Below are 24032 nucleotides of genomic sequence, written 5' to 3' on the forward strand. Positions count from 1 at the left end.
TTTCTAGAAATAAATTTTTCCTGTCCTTCCCATACAAGACCCAGAATGGAAGTAAAAGAAGACAGAGATGACTCCTGTCTTAAGTATCTTTTTTGCATGCTTGTGCAAATGAAGGGATGTCAGGATGTTTCACTAGTATAAAAGCTCCTTACAGCATTGTAGCCCTCTTTACTAGCTGTAGTTAGATTTTAAAATATTTGTTTGTTCCTATTTATGTGGGATACATAAAACCAATTCAGAAGTAGGTCATGAATAAATTAAATTACAGTCACCTTTTGAAACCTAAGACCATATTATATTTCTCATAATCATTTATCCTTGAAAACTTTTGCTTTCCACCTGACACCAAAATTTACCTAAAATGAATATAAAGTTCCTTATAAGTTCTAGTGGACTAGTGTGTGCCTCAACTGTAAAATAAGCAGATGTTTCAAGGTAACAGCCCTCTGTCTATCCATTGTCTGACCAGAGATAGCAGCCTTAAGGGAAGGTTTAATTCACTTGTAGCTAAAAATCTTTGTGGCTCTGGGAGGAAGGATTGGCCTGAGGCGCTGTTATGCTTTTGGTGTGTAGTGGAACTGAACAGACGTGGGTGTTTCTGTCCTCAGAGCAAACTTCACACAGTTCCTGCCTATGCAGAATATATCCACTATACTCAGGACCCATACTGACAAGGACAATATACACCAACTCTTGAGTGAGACTTTTTTGGTTTAGAATTGCTTAAGACCCAAGAGGGCAAAGAACAGAAATTCTTCTGTTCTGTAGTTAATTCAGAAACCAGGATGTTTGCTTTTCATGCTGTGTTTTTAAGGACTACTTAAAACTGTTTACCCAGGAATTATCTTGCCAAGTTCAAGGCTCTTCATTTTACACTGGAAAGAAGCAATATGGATATTTAAGTAAGAAAGTAAATAAATAAATAAACAAGAGAGCAGCTAATGTTTTTAGCATGCTCTCCATGCTCTTTTGTACAGAACAAAGTAATTAGTTAATCCTCTCATGTTGCTTCAGCAGAGTACTTGGAAAACTGAAACTTGACAAGCCATTTTCAGAGAACTGCAAAACATTTATCATTTAGTTTCCTTTTTGTTTTTTAAAGAAACCTACGTAATACCTAGCATTTGTATTTCTCACTCTAACTCTGAAGGGCTGATAATTCTCAGAACTGTTTGCAAGAATTGTACAGATTCTGGCACACTGAGATTGAGATTGGAGGGGACATTACTTAAATTCAGCATAGAGAAAAATCATTGAGGCAATATCAGTTTCATATAGAAAACTTTACTAGAATACCGTTTGCAAGCATGGATTTAGAAGACTCCATGGGAAATCAAGCAAATGTTAATCCACACTGATATTTTCAGCTGTTCATTGGACCACCTTATTAAAAACAACTATTTCCCCTTCTGGAGGATCAGGTGACACTATGTCTGGAAATATTTTTGGATCAGCTTTTTGTTTCTGTTTAACTTGTCTCTCAGTTGTATAGCTATTTGAGTTCTGGGCTGCCTCTAACCTGAATGTGGTGTCCTGGGACCTGTAACAGTATATAAGCACACAAGATGCATATGAACATTGTAAGCTTCGGTAGCACTTGCCAGTTTTTCTCAGCTTGTGCAGTTTTGTTTTGCAGTTGACCTGAGGCTCTGATTCCCTGCAACATATGGAGCAGATCAGTTTCAATGCTTTGAAACCCATATTCTTGCCTTTACTTTCCTGTGTACCCTATTCACAAGTCAGGTATTTTTTACCTATGATGAAGATAGAGCTCTGATCGGTTTTCTGTACGCCGGCTTTTCCCCTCCAAGTTAGCCTCAGCATCTGGAAAGCTGGCATCTTCAAAATACTAATGTTCAACCAAACTTAATTTTGGTAACTCTTAAACACTCTTCAATCTCTTTTCCTTCACTGGAAGGTGGATCTACAGGACAGGGCCTTTAAATGACAGTGTATATATGTACACATGCATAGGGTATAAACTGCCAGCAGTTACATTCTGTACAGTACTGATTCCTCAGTCTGACATTCATCATGCAACATGGGTGCTGGTAAAAAAAATAAATTTTCAAATAGTACACACTGTAAATCTAGATGTTATCACTCTTTTTTTTTTTTTTTTTTTAATCCTTGCCTTGGAAGTTCAGTCATTTATATTTACAGCTGAACGAGTTAGTTCAATTAAGACTTTTTTTAAGAGGCTTTGGAAAATTTCGATAATTTTCCTCAATTCTCTGTTTTTCAGTTTTCATATCCTGCATTTCCTAACTCCAGCTGGGACGAAAAAGTGCTATGTTGCACTTCTTATGCAGTATTTTTGGGCAAATTAAAAGCAGGAAGTACCAGAAAGTTCACAAAATACCATATTCTTGGGAGATTTCTTATCCAGCTTTACAGACCAAGACATCCAGATAAGATCTGGCTATGCATTTACATTAAGTTTCAGTGCTGTTGCCTGGAAAAATTGTATTATAGACACTTAATGATAAATGAGATTAATCCTTCTTGAATATAATTTAGCTTGAATTTTAAGGTAATTATAAACAAATAAATTAGTGGCAAAATAACTCAAGTTCAATAAACAACTCTGTTGCCCAACATGCATTTACAGAACGCCTGTAAGCTAGGAATGAAAAGCTAAACCCACTGAATTTTGTAGGTTAGCCTGATGCTCGCTCATCCTTTGGGAGAGGTGAGAAACTGAGCCAACAACATGTCAGTGCTCCAAAGGAGGGTATGAATCACACATTGTTCAATAATTCAATTAGCATGAACAAAAAACCACATTGTTCAATAATTCAATTAGCATGAAGAAAAAAACTTTGCTATACTACCTTAGTAATAGTGTAATAATGATGTGCATATGACAGCAGGTTAGTAACAAATACCTTGTGGAAGTAATAAAGCCAAAAAAGCTGCTTCAGTAAATAAATGAGAATTTTATGGCAACTTGCGTAACAGAACTGAGTGCTCTGTGTGCAGCTTCCATTGATTCTGTATGTGGATTTGTAAAATGCCTTGGCAAACAATGATTTGGAAGTAAATTGAGAATTTTGGTAAATTTTAAACCAAAATTTGCATAGTACATCTGGGATCTAGTCTTCAAAGTATTACATTAATTAGTACGTCTTTATTCATCTCATCAAAAGAGAAGTTTCCACCTGACAGCCTCAGATTATGATGGTTTCTTAACTGCCCTGAATTCATAAAATGCAGCAGTATTTAGATGTAAACATCTAAATATGGAAACCCAGTGCCATATCTTTGGCTTTACTGCTGTAAACAAGGACTCCAGATTTGTCTTTTTCGGAAGAACCCAGAGCCATTCAGTGCTCCTTATTTTGACTCCCCACATCCAAAGTGTGCCACTTCCCCACTCAAATTATGCGTGTAGCACAGTTCCTTCACTGGCTTTTCTATCATTTCCTTGACTTTCGACCGCACGGGACGACACTCCCCAAATAAACACCACTATGCAGGGCCCCGTCCTGAGGCCTGTGGAGCGCTGGCTGTGACCCGCACCGGCACGGCCGGGCCCCTCAGAGGCTGCCACCACTTGCATCGCAAAGCGGGGGGCAAAGAAGGCACCCCAGAAGCTCGGGGTTTGTCCTCGGGGTTTGTCCTCGGGGTTTGTTCCCGGGGTTTGTCCCCGGGGTTTGTCCTCGGGGTTTGTCCCTGGGGTTTCTCCCCGGGCCGTGAGGGCGGCGGGCCGGGACTGCGTTTCCCAGGAGGAAGCGCGGGCGGCGGGCGCGCCCCGCCCCGCCCCGCGGAGCTCGGCGTTTGTTTCCGGGCCGCGCTGCGCAGCGCGGCCGAGCTGCGGAGCGGGGCTGCCCCGGCCCGCGGCCATGGACGAGGACGGGCTGCCCATCGTGGGCTCCGGCATCGACCTCACCAAGGTACGGGCTGCGCTCGCCCGGCGCTCCGGGGCTGCCGCTCCTCCTCCGCGGCGGCGGCTGCGCTGGCCCTGGTGCTGGGCGAGCCCCGCCGCCCGACTCCCGGCCCGGCCCGGCGGCAGCCGTGGGCGCGGCTCCCGTGCGGTGACGGTGCCGCCCTCGCCCCCGCAGCGAGCGGGCTCTGCTCCTTACCCGTGTCTCCTCCTCTTCTCCTGAGGCGTTTTGCTGCAAGTTGTGCGATAACGTTGTGTTTAAAGACTAAGCCGTTTCAAACATCGATCTGGGAGGCAAATCCTATACAAAGCTGTGTAGTAATTTCTTTAAATGTTGCAGAAACTTTCTTTTTAAACTTAGTTTTCTCAACAGAGAGCATAAAGAGAGTTCCAGTTGACCCAGTGATTCTTCCATGCTCTGTGCCACCCCAGAGGTTTCTGCTAAGGTCGTAAGCACTGCTTGGCAAATTTTGGAACCACAGAACTGAACTCCAGCAGATGCTGTTGTACAGTGCACAGGCTGAAGGCTCGAGATAGTAGCAACAGAAGTCTCACAAAAAGGATGTTTTAAGATTGCCGTAGTGAACTGTATATTGAATGCACTGATAAATCAGCGACTAAAGAAGAGGTGAAGACCAGAGTCGTTGTAGTCACAAAAAAAATGCAGCAGAATCTTGGCTGCCAATAATATTCTTTGTAAATCTTCCACTTAAATCAACGACAATTTCATAGGCTGATTTCCTCTGCAAAGGTTAAGACTTAAAGCAATTGTCCAAGGTTATTAACCCTGAGGCACTAAAATTTTAGACATAAACTTTTGTGTGCAAATTCCTGATTCCAGTCTTCTGTAATGGTTTAAATAAAAATGCCAGTTCTGTGTTACACTGTGACCACCATTCTATTTGGCAAACTTAAGGTTCTACATATTAGTCTGAAAAATATGTGAGCATCTAAATTGATTTGGAGAATAATTTTTGGCAATTTTAGGGTAATCTGGACTTGCAAGTGAGAACCAGTAGGGTAGCCACTAAATACTTAGACAGCAACATCACTGCACTTCAGTTTTGGTCATGGTGTTAGTTGTAACTGAGTATTAGTATGGCTGGCCAAATTTGGCTTTCCTTCTTAAACTCCAGAAGGAAAGATTCTAATTTCCCCACTGTTTTTATAAAATCATTAACACTGACTTTTGGGAATATTCACAATTTCATCTAAAGGTGTTTTCTTTAAGATAACAGTCCTTCATTTCTTGGGTTTTGTTGCCTTTTCTATGTGTCCTGTAAATTCTCAGGTGTTGTGTTAGTAGATTTTTAGTGGCAAAGGATCTGTATGAATGAATATGTGTGTTAGAAAATGGTTTATCTATGTATGCATTCATAGCAGGCACAAGACAGATTTCCAAATAATTTCTTCTAAAAAATATACATTTATAACAGATATTTCAGTTCAAATTTGGAACTTGACATTGATTTGTAACCTAATTTTCTTATATTTTTTAATGCAGGTTCCTGCTATTCAGCAGAAAAGAACTGTAGCATTTCTAAACCAGTTTGTTGTTCACACAGTGCAGTTTCTCAACCGCTTTTCTACTGTTTGTGAAGAGGTATGTTTATTATTTCCCCAGCTGTCCCTTTATACATTTAAAAAAAATTCAAGAAATGGGAACCACTCATCTAAATATTTTTGATGCAGTAATACTGGTAGCTTAAACCAAAAATGTAGTCTGCTTTCTGTTCGAGGTTTCTCTTTAGTAAGTGCTTAAGACAGAATTTTTCCACAAGGGATCAATATGAACTCCTGATTGTGCCACACTACATCCTGTTTTCTTAAACTTTTGTATTTGGCACAGTTTTTGAACTTTTTGACACAAGGAATTTATTCTGAGCAGCTTTATCTCTGGTTCTTATCTTGTTATGAAAGAAAGATGCCATGTTCTTGCAGTGCATCAAAACTTACTTTCAGGTTTTATCACCTTTAATTTAAAAGAGTCATACACTAAGCACTGAATGTAAATAGTTTTTATGTTGAAAAAAGGAATTTTTTGGCAAGTGATTAGTATAGAAATGAAGCCCTTAACTTCAGTTTCCTGTAAAAAGAGAGAAAAATAAAAATAAGATTAGTACGTTTATGTGATGACTTTAGAGTCAATGGAAATACATCAGATCAACAAGATTAGATTTGTACACTGAACAGGACAAGAGTCCTCCTTGTAAAAAGAGTGTTTTCTAATGTGGCGTTGAGGGTAACCTTTTTGTCTTTAGAGGTTTTTTGTACTTCTTCATTAGTTTATTCAACAAAGAATGCTATACAGCTCTAGCCAGCTGAGCCAGGGCAGCAGTCACATCCAATTAGACTAAGCCATGTAATCTGAGAAATTCTGTTATTTGTTGGTAAAGTTGAGAGCCAGACGCGTAACAAGTATAAGATTTGGCTATTATATGAATATATGGAGCTTCAGAGGAAAAAAGTCATTTTTCCTAGGTTTTGAAACTTCCTGTAACTTGATAGGTGGGACAGTGTAATCGCCTGGTGATGCTGTTGTCAGTTGTCCAAAACTCAGTTGTGACCTGATCTCAGTATTCCCTCTTCCACAGGCCCTGTGGAAATCAGAACATGTATATTTGAAGCCACCTTGAGCACACAGCAGCACTGTAAAGTCTGCCTAATAAAACAGTTATTAGTTAACCAAAATGTGTTGTTACTCAAGAGACTAAATAGTTGCTTTATATACTCCTTGAGAAGTTTTTCATATTCATGAAGTACAGAAGTGTTTTTATTGTGAAAGGTCGCAGTGTAAGTCAACAGAAGCCAAGAAATGCAAAATCAGGGCTGACACCATCCTTAACTCTAAATTTCTTGGCTCTTGTCTAGTCAAATAGACCCATAAAATTGCATAATTGTCTTTTGTACATCTTTCCTCCCCCTTATCCAGTTAAATGTAGGACACATAGTTCCTTCCAATAGGAACTGACTCCTCTTCATGAACAAAGGACCATCTGTAAACAAGTCAGTGCTCTATCCAAAAAGACTAACTCCTGTCAGTCTCCTGCTTTTTCTAGCATATTGGCAGAACTGCCATTTTCTTAGGGTGTTAAAGTTCTGCTTCAGAGCCAGGCAGAATCTTGCCAAGGTGCCAGAAAGCTGTCAGAATGGTACGTATCTGCCAGCCAGCACTCTAGCCAACTTCACTTGGACAGGTCTGGTGGAGTATGGTAGTGATTAGTTAAAAGACTGGCAGTTCTTATGGAGTAATTTAGAAAAATTTAAGTTGTATTAAAAAAAAAAAAATTCAAAATATGATTGAGGTGCACCTGGAGCATATAGTGTCAGGTTAGTTGTGATTCATTGTGGATTTGACTGTATAGGACTTTGAATCACCTGCTGTATTAATTATCAGATTGTCTCTTGGTATTTGCTCAGGTACATACACACACATCATCTCCTTTCATCTTCCACATTTGGAAAAACCTTTGAGGAAAGATCTTTTGGTAACTGGGAGAGCACAATATGGCTACCATTATTCTACAGTTGCCCAAAGTAATACCCTATTTACTTTGGCTTTCTTTTGTAAATAATCTGTCTTCATTTCTGTCACTATATGGGAAAACCAACTGCAGAGTAAAATTATTTAAAATTTGTACTGCTTTAGCTACTGTTCTAAAAAGAGTTGTCATTGCTTCATTTATTTCATAATGTGATAATCTCATTTACACTGTACTCTGCCTTCAGCAGGAAGAAAAGTGATTTTTTTTTAACTATATGCAAACTTTTATATGTCCAAGTGCATATGGGAGTGTTTACACATCCTAATTGTTTTCTGTTGTAGAAATTGTCAGCGCTCTCTCTCCGTATACAACAAATTGAAACCACACTCAATATTCTGGATGCAAAGGTTTGTATGGATATAGACTTCATCTTCTAACAGTGACAGCCTCCTAGATTATGTGAACTAGCTTCATTTTTAGAGTCTGAATTGAGCAAATAAGTTTTCATAATGATTTGAAGGAGCTAATAGGAAAGCCTTGATATCAAAAATTCTCTCTTTAACTCTCTTCTCTAGTTAATGCCTTACTACTTGTACTGTGTGACATTTGAATATGTAGTTGATACAGAAGAAAGGAACCAACAGTACCTAGTGGAAAATTTGGGCTTGTTAAGCATGTGGAACGGGAAGGGAACACATTTTTGCCATACAAATGCCAATAAGAAAATTCTTACCCCCTTTGTAAAACAAAAATATCTTTGTATGTTACTGGACTGTAACAGCTGATAAAAGTAGCTAGAGAGAAGCCTTGTAAATCTTTTGATACTGAAATGTGCGCAGAACTGGATCTAAGCTAATGTAAATTTGTTTGATTTATCTTCTTTAGCTGAAATGACAAAAGGTCTTAGATAGGAAATACAGCATATCATTTACTTGGAAAAAAAACCTGACAAAATCCTGAAGTCAGTAAATCACCCACTATGGAATTTTAACAAGTTCTTCTTTCAATAATGATGGAGGCAATTTCAGTTGGCTTTTCTGGGAGGAAGGGTTGGGTATTTTGAAAGCGTTCATTAAGATGGCATGGCTCTCATGTGGTTGATAAATGCAGTAGCAAAATACTGGGAAGGTGTGGAAGTCTTTCCTGCTCTGCAACCCTGTGTTGACAGTGAAAGTTTTTATTGTAGAAGACAGCTGGATAGAAAGATTTTTTTTCCCCCATCAAAATACCAAAACTAGGGGCAGAAACTTAAAATTTTACTGACGTAAAACCAACCTGGAAAATAAGTGGTAAGCAGCGTGCTGCAGATTTTGTTGTACATGTAGTCTTACGAACAGCTCATTGCTTAATTGATGATGTATTTTGCATTCAGTTATCCTCGATTCCTGGCCTAGAAGATGTCAAATTTGAAGTGTCCAGTGCAAATGTCAACAGTGTTACAAATGGTCCTGTGGCACAGGCTGCTACAGATCAACAGACAGCTGGATCACCTCAATCTGGAGTAAGTAATAAAGCATAACTCATTCCTTGGAGGAATAGGGCTCTCCAGGTCAAGTTTTTAATGTCATTTGCAGTAGATAGAAGAAGCAATTCTATTGGAAGTGAGCAATCAACTCTAAAAGTCAAAGACTAGGCTTTTCTCTACTGGCACTGTTTTAACAAGTGACTTAAAACAAAAAAAGTACCCTTTATTAAGTATGTGACTTAAATAATTAGAACTAACTCAAATCTAATGATAAATTTCTCCTTCCTTTTCTTCAATCACACTAAAATATGAACATGAATTATATGGTGCTGGCAAGGTCATGAATGAAAATAATAGTTCAAATCACATCATTGCAACTCTTTCTTCCTTTCATCAGAGTGTGAGCTTTTAGCTCAAATTGGAATTTCTAGCATGCTTTTTTCTAAAGAGTTTATTACATTGAAGGTTTTCTGTATATTATTCTCCATGTACAGTAAAGGCCAGCTTAATACAAGCAATCAGTATTAAGATACTATCCCTGCAACTAACTTAGTGTCATTTTGGGGAATTTCTTGTGTGTGGTGGGTTGATTTTTTTAAACCAGACATTTGAATCCCATGATCGATCACCACTTAACTAAGTGAGCCTTGCTGGCCCATTTGTAGATGGAGTTATTTTCCTGATTTCCCCTAACAGTTTCTTCTTATGGAATCCTCAATTCTGATCTCTGCTCATTCTCTTATTTGGTGGAAGTTGCTGTGGAGAAGCAGTAGCTGGAGCACTCTGCTGCTTTTGCCTGCCTGTCAAATATTGCAACTCTGTTTTGCAGGCAGCAGCAGGGGAAGCACTGGACAGCATTGCATGTTCCAGCCCCATTAGAGAATGACTCACCATGAGTTCATTTTCTTTAAAGTGTTCCTTCTCTCACATATGGAAGTATATAAAGTATATTTAAGTATATAAAGTTCATATATTTCTGAAAGGATGTTCCCAGTGCTGCTTTCAGGTGGTTAGTTTTGTAGAAAAAATAAAGTTTTCTGTGTTATTTTAAAAGTGCTAGAACTTGTCATTTTTCATTTAATTTAAATTAAATACTTTCAAGGAATCTTTGATTTCATTACATTGTCCTTTGAGTAATGATTTATACTCAAAAGTATAGTTTAGAAGGTACATGATATGTGTGGAACCTTTGTCAGCAAATCAAATATTTTAAGGAAAAAAGGCATTGGACTACTGGGGGAAATTTATAGATATACTCCTTATAAATATTTTTTATAAAGAGACCATTTACATTTAATACTGTGATATTTATTAAATGCAACTTAACAGGGTTTTTAGGGCCTTTTTGGTTTTTTATGTGTTGTTCAATAACTTAAAATTGTGTCTAAAAGTAGAAGGACACTCTTGTAACAGCGAACAGCAAAAGAGCTGGATTTGTCATTTCATACATCCAGGAAACCTCTAGTTTTGTGAGTGTAGATCAGAATAATCCTGATGAAAAAGAGTTACTCTCTACCCTAAAATACTCCGTTTTATTGTTTGGAATCTCTCCATGGGTGTGGTGCATGCACCTAACCATTAAAGGGTTTGTTCTTCACATACAGCAGAACAATACACAAGAGGAAGGGTTACAGAAGACGGAGGTAGTAACAGAAAATGTCACAACTGTGGCCAAGGATCCAAGATATGCCAGATACCTCAAAATGGTACAAGTGGTAAGTCAGTTCTCATGTCGTTCTTTGGCTAGGATGTTATTTTTTGGTGGAATGTACCACACAGCTGTAAGCAAACCTTAAATGTCGGAAAACATATATTGCAACAGTAATCTTTAAGGTAGGATAACATCATAATATTCTAGCACATCTTTTCTAATAAATGAATTAATGCAATATATTCCCTCAGACAGCTTCTGGCAAGATCTTTCTGCAAAATTCTGCTGGTAGACTTGTGAACTGAAGGTGTGAAATGTGTAAATGCAAAGTGATATTAGCTGGAGGCACAGAAGATGCCACAGAAAGTGGAGTTGCCCTGGCAAATTGGAGTAATTCCTTGCATACAGACTGATTACAGTCTGATTTTACTGTAGGGTACAAAATACAGCTTTGCAAGTATAGTCCAGAACAGGAGTACTTGATATTTCTGTAAGGACCAAAATAGAGATATAAGGATTGCTTCACTGTCTGGTTCCACTCCAATTTCCTGTTATTCATTATGCAGGTTTTGTTTACATCTTTATCTGTGGTCTGTGCTGCAGATAAATAGGAAATAAATGATTGTAATCTCAATGTGTGAAATCTCATGAAGGAATGAGAAGATGAATGGGAGACTATTTGTGACATTTTTAAGAGGTCGTTTCACATCCACAAACTTAAAAATGAGATTGGAAACAAAGAGTTTATTTCAATTTATTTTCAATTTGTCAGTGGAAATTTTACTCTAAAATACATATTATAATTCTGGAAAGTATGACTATGTCATAGTATTAATAAAATGTTGCTTATATTAAAACTAACTTCATGGTTTCACTCAGTCTTCAGAGAAATTATTACAACTAGTCTACTTCATCCCTTGAATGAAGCAGAATGAACCCCTTCATCCCTTGAATGAACCTTGAAGGTTCCAAACCTTATTTTTCACTTGAATCACAAACTGGTACTTTATGGATAGTTTATTACAAACCATTTGGAAAACCTAGCAGTGGGATAATAGCAGAGAATAGAACACTATGTTACTGTATTGATTTAATGCCAGACTTCAAAGTGGATTTGAAAGTGCTGGATGGTCTAATTATTTTGAATTTTTTTTTTGTGACTGCTAGAGGAGTGTGATCTCACTTTCCACATTTCTCCTGTGTACTGGCAATTCCTGGTGACTCCTCTGCCAGTTGTAAACAGTGTGGTAGGAAAGTCAAACTAACATCCTACAAATTAATGTGTGTTTTTGTATTTGCCAAACTTGTCTCCTTGTCCGGTCAAGTATTTCAGTTAGTGTCATTTATTTGCCTAAATTAAGTTTTTAGCTGAAGATTTGTTTGAACTGATAATTTATTTATTACTCACAATGTTTGTAGTATAAAAGAGCACCATTCTACACTAAAAGTAGATCTTCCATGAAATTGTGACAAACTCATTTTGGTGGAGTGCAATTGAGGACACTAAATTCTTACATTTTAAAATTTACAACAATATTCCAAGAAATCATACAAAAGCAGTACCATATTTGCAGATTAAAATTTAGGAAAGCATGAAAGGTAAAGTAATTGTAATGCCCTGGTTGTATTATAAACAGATACAGGTGCAATCGTAATTGTTTTCCTTCAGATAAGGATTCTAAAAGAGCATTTTGATTAAACTTCAGATTAGTTCTGTGAATCTATGTTATATGAGGGTACTGAGAGGATTTTTTTTCTCACAGATTTTAATGCACACAGTGCTGGAATAAAACATACTCCAAGTCTGAACATAAAAACAACCAATTCTTAGAAATCCTATACAAATTCACTTTGATTGAAATCAAATATGAATTCTGCCTTGCCTGATCTGACTGAATTCTATTTTTACCTGGTTTAAATTGATGCATCAACAACTCATCAGTGACTTCTGAGGTGGGGAAGAGTACCCTAAGAGCAGTCAAGCAGGGGAAAAGCATTAGTACAAAATGGTTTGTAAACACACAATCCCTGCTGTCCAAATCTATACTAGAATAACTGAATTTTTAAACCATCATTAAATACTCCAATAAATATTCAAAATATTCACCTTTGTAATGCACATGGGTTATGAAGTACTGAGATACTCTTTTATTTCCAGATTTTACATTGCAGCTACTTGAGTGATCATTTTTGACATTATGCCTGATAGATTGCTACAGCTATGTACCTGTGTGTGTGCTGTTCCACAGTGCTCATGCACAAGCTTTGATTGTGATTCTTACTGTGGAGATGCCATTAGAATCACATCTTTCTCTGAAGCATTAGTCATGGCTGCTCTTTACTTTAGCACTATTTTACTTACTTAAAAGATACTAATCCTACACTACTTTTCATTTAGAATTTCTTAGACCACCAGTAACTTTGTCCCTTTCGAATCAGAAATTGTATCCTCATTTGGTTTGGGGTTATTTCCCCATATCCTATATTGGCATTGAGTGATCCAGATGGTATGTCTGATGATTTCCAACAGGAGATGGCAAAGCAACAAGTTGCCTTTGAGCAGCTCTAGTGGAAACATAGGAGCAGTTTGTTGGAATGTATCTCATGAGAGGACGTGGGTCTTGGACATGCGATCCAAGATTAGAGGATGTTTAGGTGTTGATGAATAAAATACAGTACAAAAGCTGTGGAAGGACTTGCAGGGTATTTTTTTAACATTTGGCTGAAATCTGTCCACAAGTCACAGAAGATTCAAGCCTGACTGCACAAGCAGTTGTATTTGGAGAATTCACTTCTAAATTGTGCTTTTGTTCTCATGTTGTTTGCCTTTTTCTTCATGCTTTATAGACTTCTCCAGCTGTTAGCACTGCCTTACAGGATCCTTCTGGCGTGGTAGCAGATGCACTTCCCTGGTTTTCTTCTCTCTCTTGGGTATACCTTCAGTATGCCTGAGTCTTTCCTAGCACAACTTCTCCGCTGTCTTTTTGCTACTTTGTGCTTTCTCCATGTTCTTATCCATACAGATAACTTCAGCTTTATGATTTTGTCTGAATGAATTGCAAGTATATCTATCCACTCTTGATTTTCCCCCTGCAACTTTCTCTAGATGTTTTGCCATAAATATAAAGTGGATTAAAAGGGCCTTTAATCTCAATAATTTCTTGCTTCTAGGTTCATATTGATGGGAACTGAGATTAACGTTTCATGCTGTTGTTTGACAAGTGACATGCATAAATTTATATGGAAGTGTGGTTTAAAAGTACCTGAGTTATTTAACTCACCTGTTTGTGTCCAGTAGTTTTATATTATTCTTTCTTCTGCTACACAGGGTGTTCCTGTAATGGCAATACGAAACAAAATGATTTCTGAGGGGCTAAATCCAGATCTTCTTGAGTAAGTAATTTGTGACTCCCAGTAGGGCTGCAGATCAACTGTGTGTTTAAAAAACTTGGAAAAACATGTGCATAGAAAAGGTTGTTCAAGGTGTTGTGAGCTATAGCAGTGACAAGCTAGCATCTGATAATGTGCATTTAGCAATGAGGACTCAAATAAAAGGTCAGTAGCCATTTACAGTGCCCTGTGTAGACTATGAGGTTTTTCCCTGATACTTGCTTTCAACACTCCGGTAAGAAAATGTCATTATTGTAGAGTAGTAAGAACAAACTCTGTCTTATTTTGCTGGATGCATGAGGGACAACACAGTTGTTTCCAGATTCCCTGAGTAGATGTAGTGTACAACTTGACTTCAAAATTGACAGTGAAAATTGAAGTCAACAGTTTAAAATTTTGGCTGTTGATTGAGCTAATCTGATGTGAAGACTACTAAGAATAGATAGTAATTTTCAAAGTTTCTTGTCTGGCCATAAACATGAATTCTAGTCTTACTTTACAGTTGACATTTAATTTAGTTCTACTGTATTATTTCACAGATGTTGTCAAACTGAGGAAAATACTAACTTTAGTCTTGCATTACAGACACCAAAATGTTCAAAGTATTTTTGCATTCTTTTCAGAAACTGTCAGGGTATTAAAAAGTCCATTTTTCCTTTCCAGTGAAGTCCTTTTACATTTTATAAGGGCTTGTTCTGAAACTAGCTACTTGTTAAATAAAATAAACCTGAAGTATCATCATATGATGAGTCACTTTAGCTCCCAGCTACTTCCTGGTCTAGATAAGCCCAATATAGTTATTCCTCAGTTGTTTTTTTACTGATTGAATGAGAAATTAAAAAAAAAGACCCTGTGCAAGTTGGAGATAGGTTTAGCAAACACAGGTTTTCTATATGTGTGTTAAATGTTTTGTATTTTTTTTTTCTGTGCTTTCAAGTCCATACCTTTCTATAAATGCTGCTATTTCTTCATGTTCGGGTGGATTTTTGTAGTAGATAAAACAAAAAGATAATAGGTTAAAATTTTTAAAGCTGTTTTTTAAAAAGTGTCTACTTTTGAATTGCCTATTTTGCATTAAGACAGAAACATTATTACTGTGGATTGATGCTCACAGAGTATGTTTGGAGTTAGATCTCAAAATCTATCCTCAAAGATCTGTGCAACAATAATGCTTAGTCAGATTTTCTTTAAAATGTTATTGGTTTGAAAACTGGTTAAAGAAAGCTAATTATTTGGCAAGGTGGACCATGTTAAGGTATCAGGGGTGACTTTTCAGTTTTCTTGCTTTCTTGTTGTAATACTATAGGCTTCTTCTTTTATATGTGTCTTGCCATTCACACTGCATTTCTTGGGTCTTCAGCTTCCTTAGGTCTGCTCACTCAGTCCCAGAGAAAATTAGGAAAATGTACACATGGCTGTGTGCTCAGTCACTTACTGCAGACTCCCCCAGTTCCTTGCCATTGGCTGAGCATGGCTTATTTGTGGCTGTAGATGTGCTAATTCTAATGATACAATATTGTTTCTACACTCTCCTCTTAGCTTTTCGACTTCTGTTAATGCTCCTTTCTCAACTTTTTACAGCATTTGGTAACTGCCTGTTCTCAGCAGTTAGGAAAAAAGCTCCCAATTTACCTGTCTTTAATTTTGTTTCTTATCCTGCCTCCCTTATCTGTCTTCACTTCCAGAAGAGTTTGTCCTGCTCTTATGAACTAAAGGAATTCAGCACCATCTTCCTCTTCTTAATAAATGAGAGGTTTTGCACTGGTCTCTCATGTCTTTGCACAGCTCTTCTGTTTTGTCATTACCATGGCAACAAAGAAGAAATAATATTGTGAAGAGGTATTTGCATGAGAAAGCAAATGCTTTCTTCGTTTGTTTTAGAGGTGTGCAGGGGGCAGGGAGAAGGCTCTTCTGCAGTTCTTTAACACACTTCTCATCTTTGAACAAAAAATGTTTAGGAACACTTTAAAGTTACCTTAGGGATTCCCAACAGAGAAATAATACTAAACAGAACTAATGTTGGAAAAGAAATTCTATACTCCCAAGATAAATAAGACTAGGATGATTAATACAACTGTCAGCTTAGTTTAAAATGCAATATTTTATCCAAGAGATGTTAACTGTCATACAGGAAGTGAGTTTCCCTGAATGTCCTTTTCCCTCAAGTATAATTATGTGTGTATTTTCTATCTTGGTTTCAGCCTTTATCAGGCTCTGTATTGCTTGTATGTCAAATTCATTACGTACTTAGGAGGGAAAGTCCATGGAGAGCCAGCATCTTCAGGCAGTAATGTTAGTTTAGATGGCTTGCTTCTCTCACCTTCATTTCCAGTGGATTCCCCAAGCAAACATTTTGCCACAGTGTTAAGATCCATCCTAAATACTCTATTTAAAACTAAATACAAGTGATCTGATCATTTGTAGTCAATAAAAATCCCGTGGCTGCTCTTGCATGTCAAATTTAACCCAATGTTCTAGCCAAATTCCACTCTGAGTAATTCTTTTTTGCTTCACTAAATTATCCCTGCAGTTTTAGTTGGATACAATATTGTTCATTTCCTGTGTTATTTTTTCATGTACTATTTACACTGCTCAATGGTGTACAGAATGTTCCTTACAGCCCTGTAACCTCTGAAGATTGAAAAAAAATTGAATTAATCATTATTGCCTGCTTTCAACTCTTTCTACAAGTGTTTGCCACTTCTTAATGATCTGTCATCATTTCTGATGGCATCAAAGGCGTGCATTCACATTGGTGTCTACGGAGTTTTGATGTCCAGTGTGTTACAGTTTCTAGTGTTTGCCTTCCAGTTGTAGGTGAAGCAATACCACTAAGGTGTGAGTTTGTGAACCATAAACAGTTAATGTGTTAAATGTTGTGGCAATAAAGTGCCTGCAGTTGTGATGCAGGGACAGTGGTGTTACGTGCTGAGCTGCTTGTGCTCTCAGCTGGATTGACAACACAGAATGTTTTTGTTGCCTGCAGGACCCCAGATGCCCCTGTGCCTGCCTGGGGAGATGATGGCAAAACAGAAGACAGTTCTGATAGTGAATCCTCATTCAGTGACTGAAGAGACTGGTTCCAACCCTTGTAAACCTTTATTAAGTGCTCATGTGTTTGGAGCTTTGGCCGATAATGGTTTTGCGTGGATCACACGGATGACGTGGCGTGGTTTGTCTGATGGTGTTTTAAGAACTAAGATCTTTCCTATTCTATTCTGGAAAGTCTGAACAGGCAGCATGTTTCAACCTGAGCCCTTTTCCCATGAAAATGAATCATGAGATCCTTGCGGTTTTTATGCTGCATCATGCCAGATTCATTTCTGTTTCTGCTGAAATTACTTTGTAGGGTTCTAAAGATCCCACACCTCTAAACCTCCATGTCTCTAAAACTGCATTCTGGTCATGGTTAGATTTTCTGTGTAACACATTTAACCTACATTGCCTTCTTTCTGCCCCATAACTTAAAGGTTTAACTTTGAAAAATTGAAGTGTTTCATTGATAAACTGTACCTTGTTTACAATATCCTGTATCTGCAGTGATGCTACAAGAAATACATAAAAGTCAACTCTCTTATGGTGATTGCAAATCAGTTATACTCAGATTTGAGAAGAACTAAAATACAAGTGAAAAATATATTAAAAGCCATTTTGAATCTATTTTCAAAGCATATACTGCTATTCAGTGCCACTTTAGAGTCTGTATGATGCTGTTAAAGGAACTTCTGCTTTTGAAGGGTTGATTTATCCAGTTCAGGTTGCAGTGTTGTAGAAAGGTACAAACATGGCAAGATTGATTTGATAATGACACTGGGAAAAAAAGCAAGGGACTGGGAGATCATGAATGGAATCTCACTACTTGTTCACTGTTATGTGGGTCAGTTGAAACCATTTTCTGATTTCATTGGCCTTACTCAAAAGAAACTGTGGCTGTACAGTTTGCTTAGGATGAGAAATCACCTCCAAGTTGGTGCCTTTGCTGATAATTTAATCAAAGAAGCTAAAATTCAGGTTGTATAATGATAAAACTACCTTGGCACCTCATTGAGAAACAATATAAAGAAATGCCTGATGTGCCCTGAAGATTCCCCTCAAAATCACTTGATGTACTCCTTGACTCAAAAATTATATTTCATTAAAAAATCTCCTTTAATACAATTTGTTCCACATGAAATCCTTTGCAATCTGTTTGAATTCCCCAGATTGTAGAGATTACACCAGAATGCTGTGTGCTAGGCAGTCATTAACTTTCTGGTATTTGACATCTGTGCTGTGACCAAGAGAAGACTAAAACTGAAGTTACAAGTGTGTAAGTTTGTTAGCCTTTATGACTGGGTCAATACCTTCTCTCTTAGTTATTTGTGCCACTTCAGTAGGTTATATGCTTTTCTTTTACCCTGCAGCTTAAGCATGGCTCCCATTTCAGCCTAGCAGACATATGCTCTCCATAACCTGTAAATCAGAGTAATGCCTGAATCCCTACAAAAGCATATATGCACTGGAGAATGTCTAGAGATGGTATTTCAGTGATGGGTTAATTATTATTGAACACTTAAAAATGTACTTAATAGTTAACACTTAGTAAAACACAAAAAATATTAACGTATTAGCAATAAGTATTTAAAATGTAAATGTGATAATGTTATATCAGAATGTATATATTGAAACATTCAAGACTTTTTAAAATCTATATTTGAAAACTCATTTAAGCAGTCTGTAAAATAAAAGCTATACTTTGTAAACCAAAGTTATGGTTTTATTTTCTTCCTATATCTTGTTCTAAACAAGACAGTGAAAATTGTTCCAAAGTCTCTGCAATTCATGTTTCTCTAGAATGAGCTTTGCTGAAGTTGTATCAGCCTGCTAACCAAAGGGAAGAATTTTGGAAATGAGGGTTTGGAGTTAATGTTAACCCATGTACCCCATAGTGGCACTCTGACTACAGGAGAACTGAGCATCCCATAGCCACTGTTGTAAGAAGCAAATTTAAGGAAGGCTGAAATTAATGTGTATTTTATGTTTGATACCTCTGAACTGACATGGACCTATGTAAGGAAGTAGCATGTGAGTTGAATTGAGACATAGTAGTTAATTATTTTTCTTAAGAAAAAAGCAAGGTTGCCAAAAGACATTTAAGAAGGTACAGCTTCAGTTGTTTAACATTCTGAAGAAACCTTTCTTGTAAAATAATTTTAGTTTGTAAAGAAAAAAACTAAAATCAATTGTCTTTTACACCACTGCAGATACACTTTTATACGGAATGAAAAAGAAAGCCTCTGGCCTACAGACACTTGATAAAATAAGGGATAATTAATCAGTAATTATATGTCACAGAATAACAGTTTCATTAATAGAGATTGTGAATTTAAATGCTTAGGAATTGGATGATCTTTTCAGGGTAGATGACTTTGGAGTATTGCAATGTTAGTAAACGTGCAGAAACATTAAGAAAAATCTTGCCACTTGTCTCCTCTCCCAGTTGGATGGTGACTAAATCTAAATGTCTGAATTGTGAGGAACTAGGAGGAAAAAAAAGATAAAACCATCCTTTTTACTTTCAGTGTCTCAGAAGTCATATTGCTTCCACTACCTTTGGAGCCTCTGCTCACTTCAGGCTCTTCTGTTCCTGAACACATCCCTTTGCTCAAGCTGTAGTCACATTCAATCTGAGATGTTTCAGCTGGCAGGAGGAGCTATTAAGTATGGGAAGGTTGGTTTGAGACTGAATTATGTCAGCTGTGCTGGTGCTTCTTGATCTGCAGCAGTTTTCTAGAGATGTGCTAACCCAGAAAGCTGGAAAGTCCTTAACCGCAACCTAAATACTGTAAGCAGAGAATATTCCAAGGTGCTCATTATTAGCCATCTGTTTTGGAATAGAAGATGGAGGGAGTATTTCAGCTTGGCAGCACAGTAATCAGATATATGTAATACTTTCAAGGGAAAAAGTCCATTTTTAAGAGACGTTTATTTTTAAAAGCTTCCAACAGAACTTTTATAAGATACGGTATACATTAAGAAGTGTCAGTAATACACATCTAATCTACACAAATTTTCCGTGGATTTAAACTCATCATCTGGGGCAGTATTACAACTTGTAGGCATAAAACTACTGCAGAGTGTTGCTGGAATAACCACGGAATGCATCTGTTAATTCTAATTATGTACTACTGGTAAACTATATATTCTCTGTTTAAACAAACATTTTTAACCCCATCACCATATTCCTCATTTTGCAGGTGAATGGGAGTGCAGAATGCATAAAGATTAGTTTCCTAATGGTTACAGACACTTTAAATGAATGTAGATGCCCTTAGACTAGATGCATGTCTGTGTTTTTGTAAGTAAAACCTCAAACCTGTCAAAGGCAAAAACAACATCTGGACATGATAACTTTATAGTGAAGTCCTGGTTTAGCAGTTGTAATCATTAATCTGTTCCTTCTCAAGTCTTCTGTTCAGCTACATTTGAAATGAAAATTGATGGTTCTTTTTCCAAGCTGAGTCTCTTCCTCTCTCTTGTTTTTCTTTCCACTGTGTGTTATTTACACCAGTGAGTAAGTGTATAGTTTGACATTCTGTGAAAAAAAAAAAATAGCAAACTATAGTCTGTACGTGGAAAAAGAGAATATCACTAAGATCAGCACTTTGAGCTGTGTGTGATCAGGTCAGTTTTGCTTTCCATAGTGTTACATAGCAAGAAACTTAAATTCAATCTGTCTGGAGATCCAGTTTTCTCTCTGAAAAGCTAAACAGAGGTAACAGTCTTACAATGAGTTTGTCTGCAGAACAGGACATGTATTTTCTTCTGAAAATTTGGCATCCTGCTAGCAGGGTGCCAAAATGCCTGGTGTCCAAAGGCATTTTGCACACCAGGCGTTTGGTGCTTGCAAATGCTTGCACTGGTGTCCAAAGTGTTACGTTCCTGATGCTTCATGTGATGGTCTCTCCATTCATGGCACTTTGCAAGTAAAGCGTGGCTTGCTTAATTGTGCCTGGTTTGCTTAATTGTGCCATTCTGTCTGTGCTAAAAGTCAGTACTGAGTGCCTTAAAGGAGGATGTGAGCACTGCAGTCCCTTTTCCTGCCACCAAGGCTTCACTCCAACCCTGAGCAGAGATTGATGCTCAGTACTAAATTAAAAGTTTGTTGGTGCTTCCAACAATAATTTCATTAATTTGGGAAGCTGTGGATATTCCTGCCTAGTGTTTGACTCACTAACTTCGCTAATACAATATTGTTTTAAGGGAGTTCCATGGGCTTGTTCATTATGAGGGTAATGAAGCAGAAAATTAAAATAATATTCTTCATGCCATACAAAAAATGAGTGACAGAAACAAGCTTAGCATAGGATATGTCACATTCTGAAGAGATGAGTCTGCAGAACCATAAATTAAAGTGCACATCATTGGGTGAGGACAGATGCAGCACAAAGCACTTCATTTTATTTGCTTTAAAAAAAAAAAAAATTAGGTCTATGTCTTGACTTTAATGGATTATTTTCTCATTCAGTGTATTTACCATTTTCAGGTTAATGGGTGGAAAGGAAAATTCTGAATAAACATTCACTTTGCAGAGAGCTGGTTTTCTTTGCTTCAGACTTCAAAATTGGTGCCATCTCCTTGCAGGAATGAAATGGTAAATAATAGTATTCTCTGATTTAGGTAGTGCACTCTTTGGCTCTCAAACTCTTGTATATTCTAGAATATGTACTAGAAATCACTTCCTGTGTTTCATTATGGCCTCCTGCCCTGGTCTGTAGAATCAGAAGTTGTAGCAAAGTAAATGCTAGCCCAGTCTTTCACTAGAAGGAACATTTATTTGAGTGATGAAAATACAAGCCAGAACAAACGGATCTGAGAGTAATTTTTTACACTTATGTGAACAGTTCTTTTTATAGGTGATTACCATCAACTGTTTGGTAAACCTTATCCTTAAAGTCACTTGTATTGGTGAGAAGTTGAGTACACATGAACCAACCTGCTGTGAAGAATTGGAAATTGGAAACAAACTTCCAAGGCCTATTTTAAATAGGCCTCCCTCCTCAGAACTGTGATGATCCTTTTTGCTTTCAAGCAAACGATCTCTAGTGTTTAGTTGACTCCATGCTCTCAGCAGATTGTATAATCCTGGTGTGATTTCCTATAGACATTGGGAATCCCCAGTGAGAGCCAAACTGTTCACAGTTAACATTGTGCAGTATTGATTTCTCTCTACTACTTCGCAACAACTCTTTGAAACAAAGAACAATTCTGTGTACTGAGATGATCCTTTGGTCTTCTGGATCCAGTTCACCTCTGTTTAAAGTAGATCAGAAGTAGGGAGGGAAATGAACAGAGGAAATGAGTTATCTTTTTCTCAGCTGTTTCATAATTTGCTTTTCCCTCAGGGGACAACCAGTATTTTTGTAAAAAAATAGATTAAGTGAAAAATGGTTCATAATGCTTTATCACGTGTTTGCTGTGGTTTAAGAAACTGATGTTAGAAGCTTGCCTGCCTGCACAAAAGCATATGTCAAGAAGATAATTTCAAAACAGCTGAATTCAGTTAAAATATCATGGATGGGAGTTTATTTGTAGTATCTTTGTTACTGTAGCTTCTCTCTGCCTCTTACTAGGCTTTTGTATTTGCTTCCTCTTCTGTTGTAAATGTGAGGCTTTGTTGCTGTTGTTTCAGCCTCCTGGCATATTTGCTCTTCAATCATTGTTGAGCTGACCTATTACTATATTTGTAACCAAGCTGTCTTTTGAGCTCTTCCATTTTACAGGATAACTCTGTGATAATTTCTGCATATTTTAATTGTGAGAAGTGTTTAGCTTGATTTACTGCGGAAAAAATCATCACTTTATACACATTTTTCCTTAGTTTGCCTCAACTTTCAGAACCTCTTGGCTAGTTTTAGTCACATTTGGGTAGGGACAGCAGGAATGCATCCCAAAGAGTGGGGTTCTTATAGACTTGATAAAAAGTAAATAACCAAGTAAAAAAGACAAAAGATGTAAAAGCATTTGAGCTGAAGCATCCCCAGCTGAAGCCTTCTTATACCCCGAGTGATCCATGCCACAAAGAGGTGTTACCCAATACCCCATTCATGCTTTTCCCTGACATTGGGCCCTCTCAACAGAAGCCTTTAATCCCCTCTGGTTACAGCCCTAAACCCAACTATAGGATGGTCACCTGGATTTTCTTTATTCAAGCCACATGTCAATCAGCAGAACACCACAATACTGATTCATCGTCAGTGAGGTCTGACCCGCAGATAGAACCTGAGGTGCAGTAAACAGAGTTTCCTTTTTTCCAGGGTCTCCTGTGACATTTTATGAGCATAAGGCTGTGTGGACTGTAGCCCTGCTGTAGGAAATGCACACGTGAGCTTGCATCTTAGAAACCAAAGCCAGTCAGGCACATGCTCAAGCTTCCTAGGAAGTCAAATCCCTGAACTTCTTGCTCTAAGAATGCAGTTACCAGAAAACATTTCAAAATGTGACCAGCTTGGATCAGGAGAGATGCCATGCTTTTGTGGTGACTGAAGCCTTGGCAGAGAGGACAGGAACAATAGGACAGTTCTTCTTGGGAATTATTTATATTGTGCTCACAAGTGGACCATGCTGTGCTGGTGTTGTGTAAGGCAATCCTCAGGAAATCAGGTGGGAGTACAAACTTTTCTTTTGCCGTATAAACAGAGTGTGTTCCATAACTGAACTTGTCTTTCTGCTGTTACGGATGTTTTTTTCCATTTCAGTTATTGTGTCTATTTCGTCACACATAGCAGCCCACCCTGCACTAGCTGTTTTTTCCAGGACCTGTCCCTTTGAGCATCCATCCCTTCGCTCCATCACATGCTGTTAGTCTCCAGAGGATGTCCCAGCGTTGCAATGAGCCCCAGCCACCAGCAGCACCAGACACAGCTACCCCTGTCAGGCCCCAGCTGGCTGCTGCTCCCTGTGTTGCTAATCTCACCTCACCCGGGGGCTGAATTGCTCAATCTTGCCCAAGTATTTGACACTGGATTCTTTTGTCAGATGCCTTTGCTGGGACAGCGTGATAAGTAATGGACAGGCTGTCAGGAGCAGGCTTTGCCAGATGACACACAATGGGGCTCTGCTGACCCAAAAACTTGATTTCAGGAGCCCTGAGCCCCACCTTCCCCTGAAAGGGCT

General features: G+C 37.9%; 1 protein-coding gene across 4 annotated transcripts in view; it reads left to right on the top strand.

Annotated features, from left to right (window-relative positions):
- The first annotated feature begins 3738 nt into the window (after window positions 1–3738).
- Window positions 3739–24032, top strand: part of WASHC3 (WASH complex subunit 3) — a 52428-nt gene continuing 32134 nt past the window's right edge. For 2 of the 4 annotated variants that reach the window (XR_012053572.1, XR_012053573.1), the window contains exons 1-6: window positions 3739–3896; window positions 5391–5489; window positions 7713–7778; window positions 8744–8872; window positions 10441–10551; window positions 13816–13880. Coding sequence is in view for 2 of the 4 variants with exons in the window: in XM_012569228.5 (XP_012424682.5) it covers window positions 3846–3896; window positions 5391–5489; window positions 7713–7778; window positions 8744–8872; window positions 10441–10551; window positions 13816–13880; window positions 16864–16948 (606 nt within the window). In the remaining 2 variants the exon portion in view is untranslated. Of the gene's footprint in view, window positions 3897–5390; window positions 5490–7712; window positions 7779–8743; window positions 8873–10440; window positions 10552–13815; window positions 13881–16863; window positions 18625–24032 lie in introns of those variants that run through there. The other 2 variants (XM_002199839.7, XM_012569228.5) reach the window with 2 other exon arrangements.

This window comes from Taeniopygia guttata, chromosome 1A (assembly GCF_048771995.1).
Source record: "Taeniopygia guttata chromosome 1A, bTaeGut7.mat, whole genome shotgun sequence".
Classification (NCBI taxonomy): Eukaryota; Metazoa; Chordata; class Aves; order Passeriformes; family Estrildidae; genus Taeniopygia; species Taeniopygia guttata.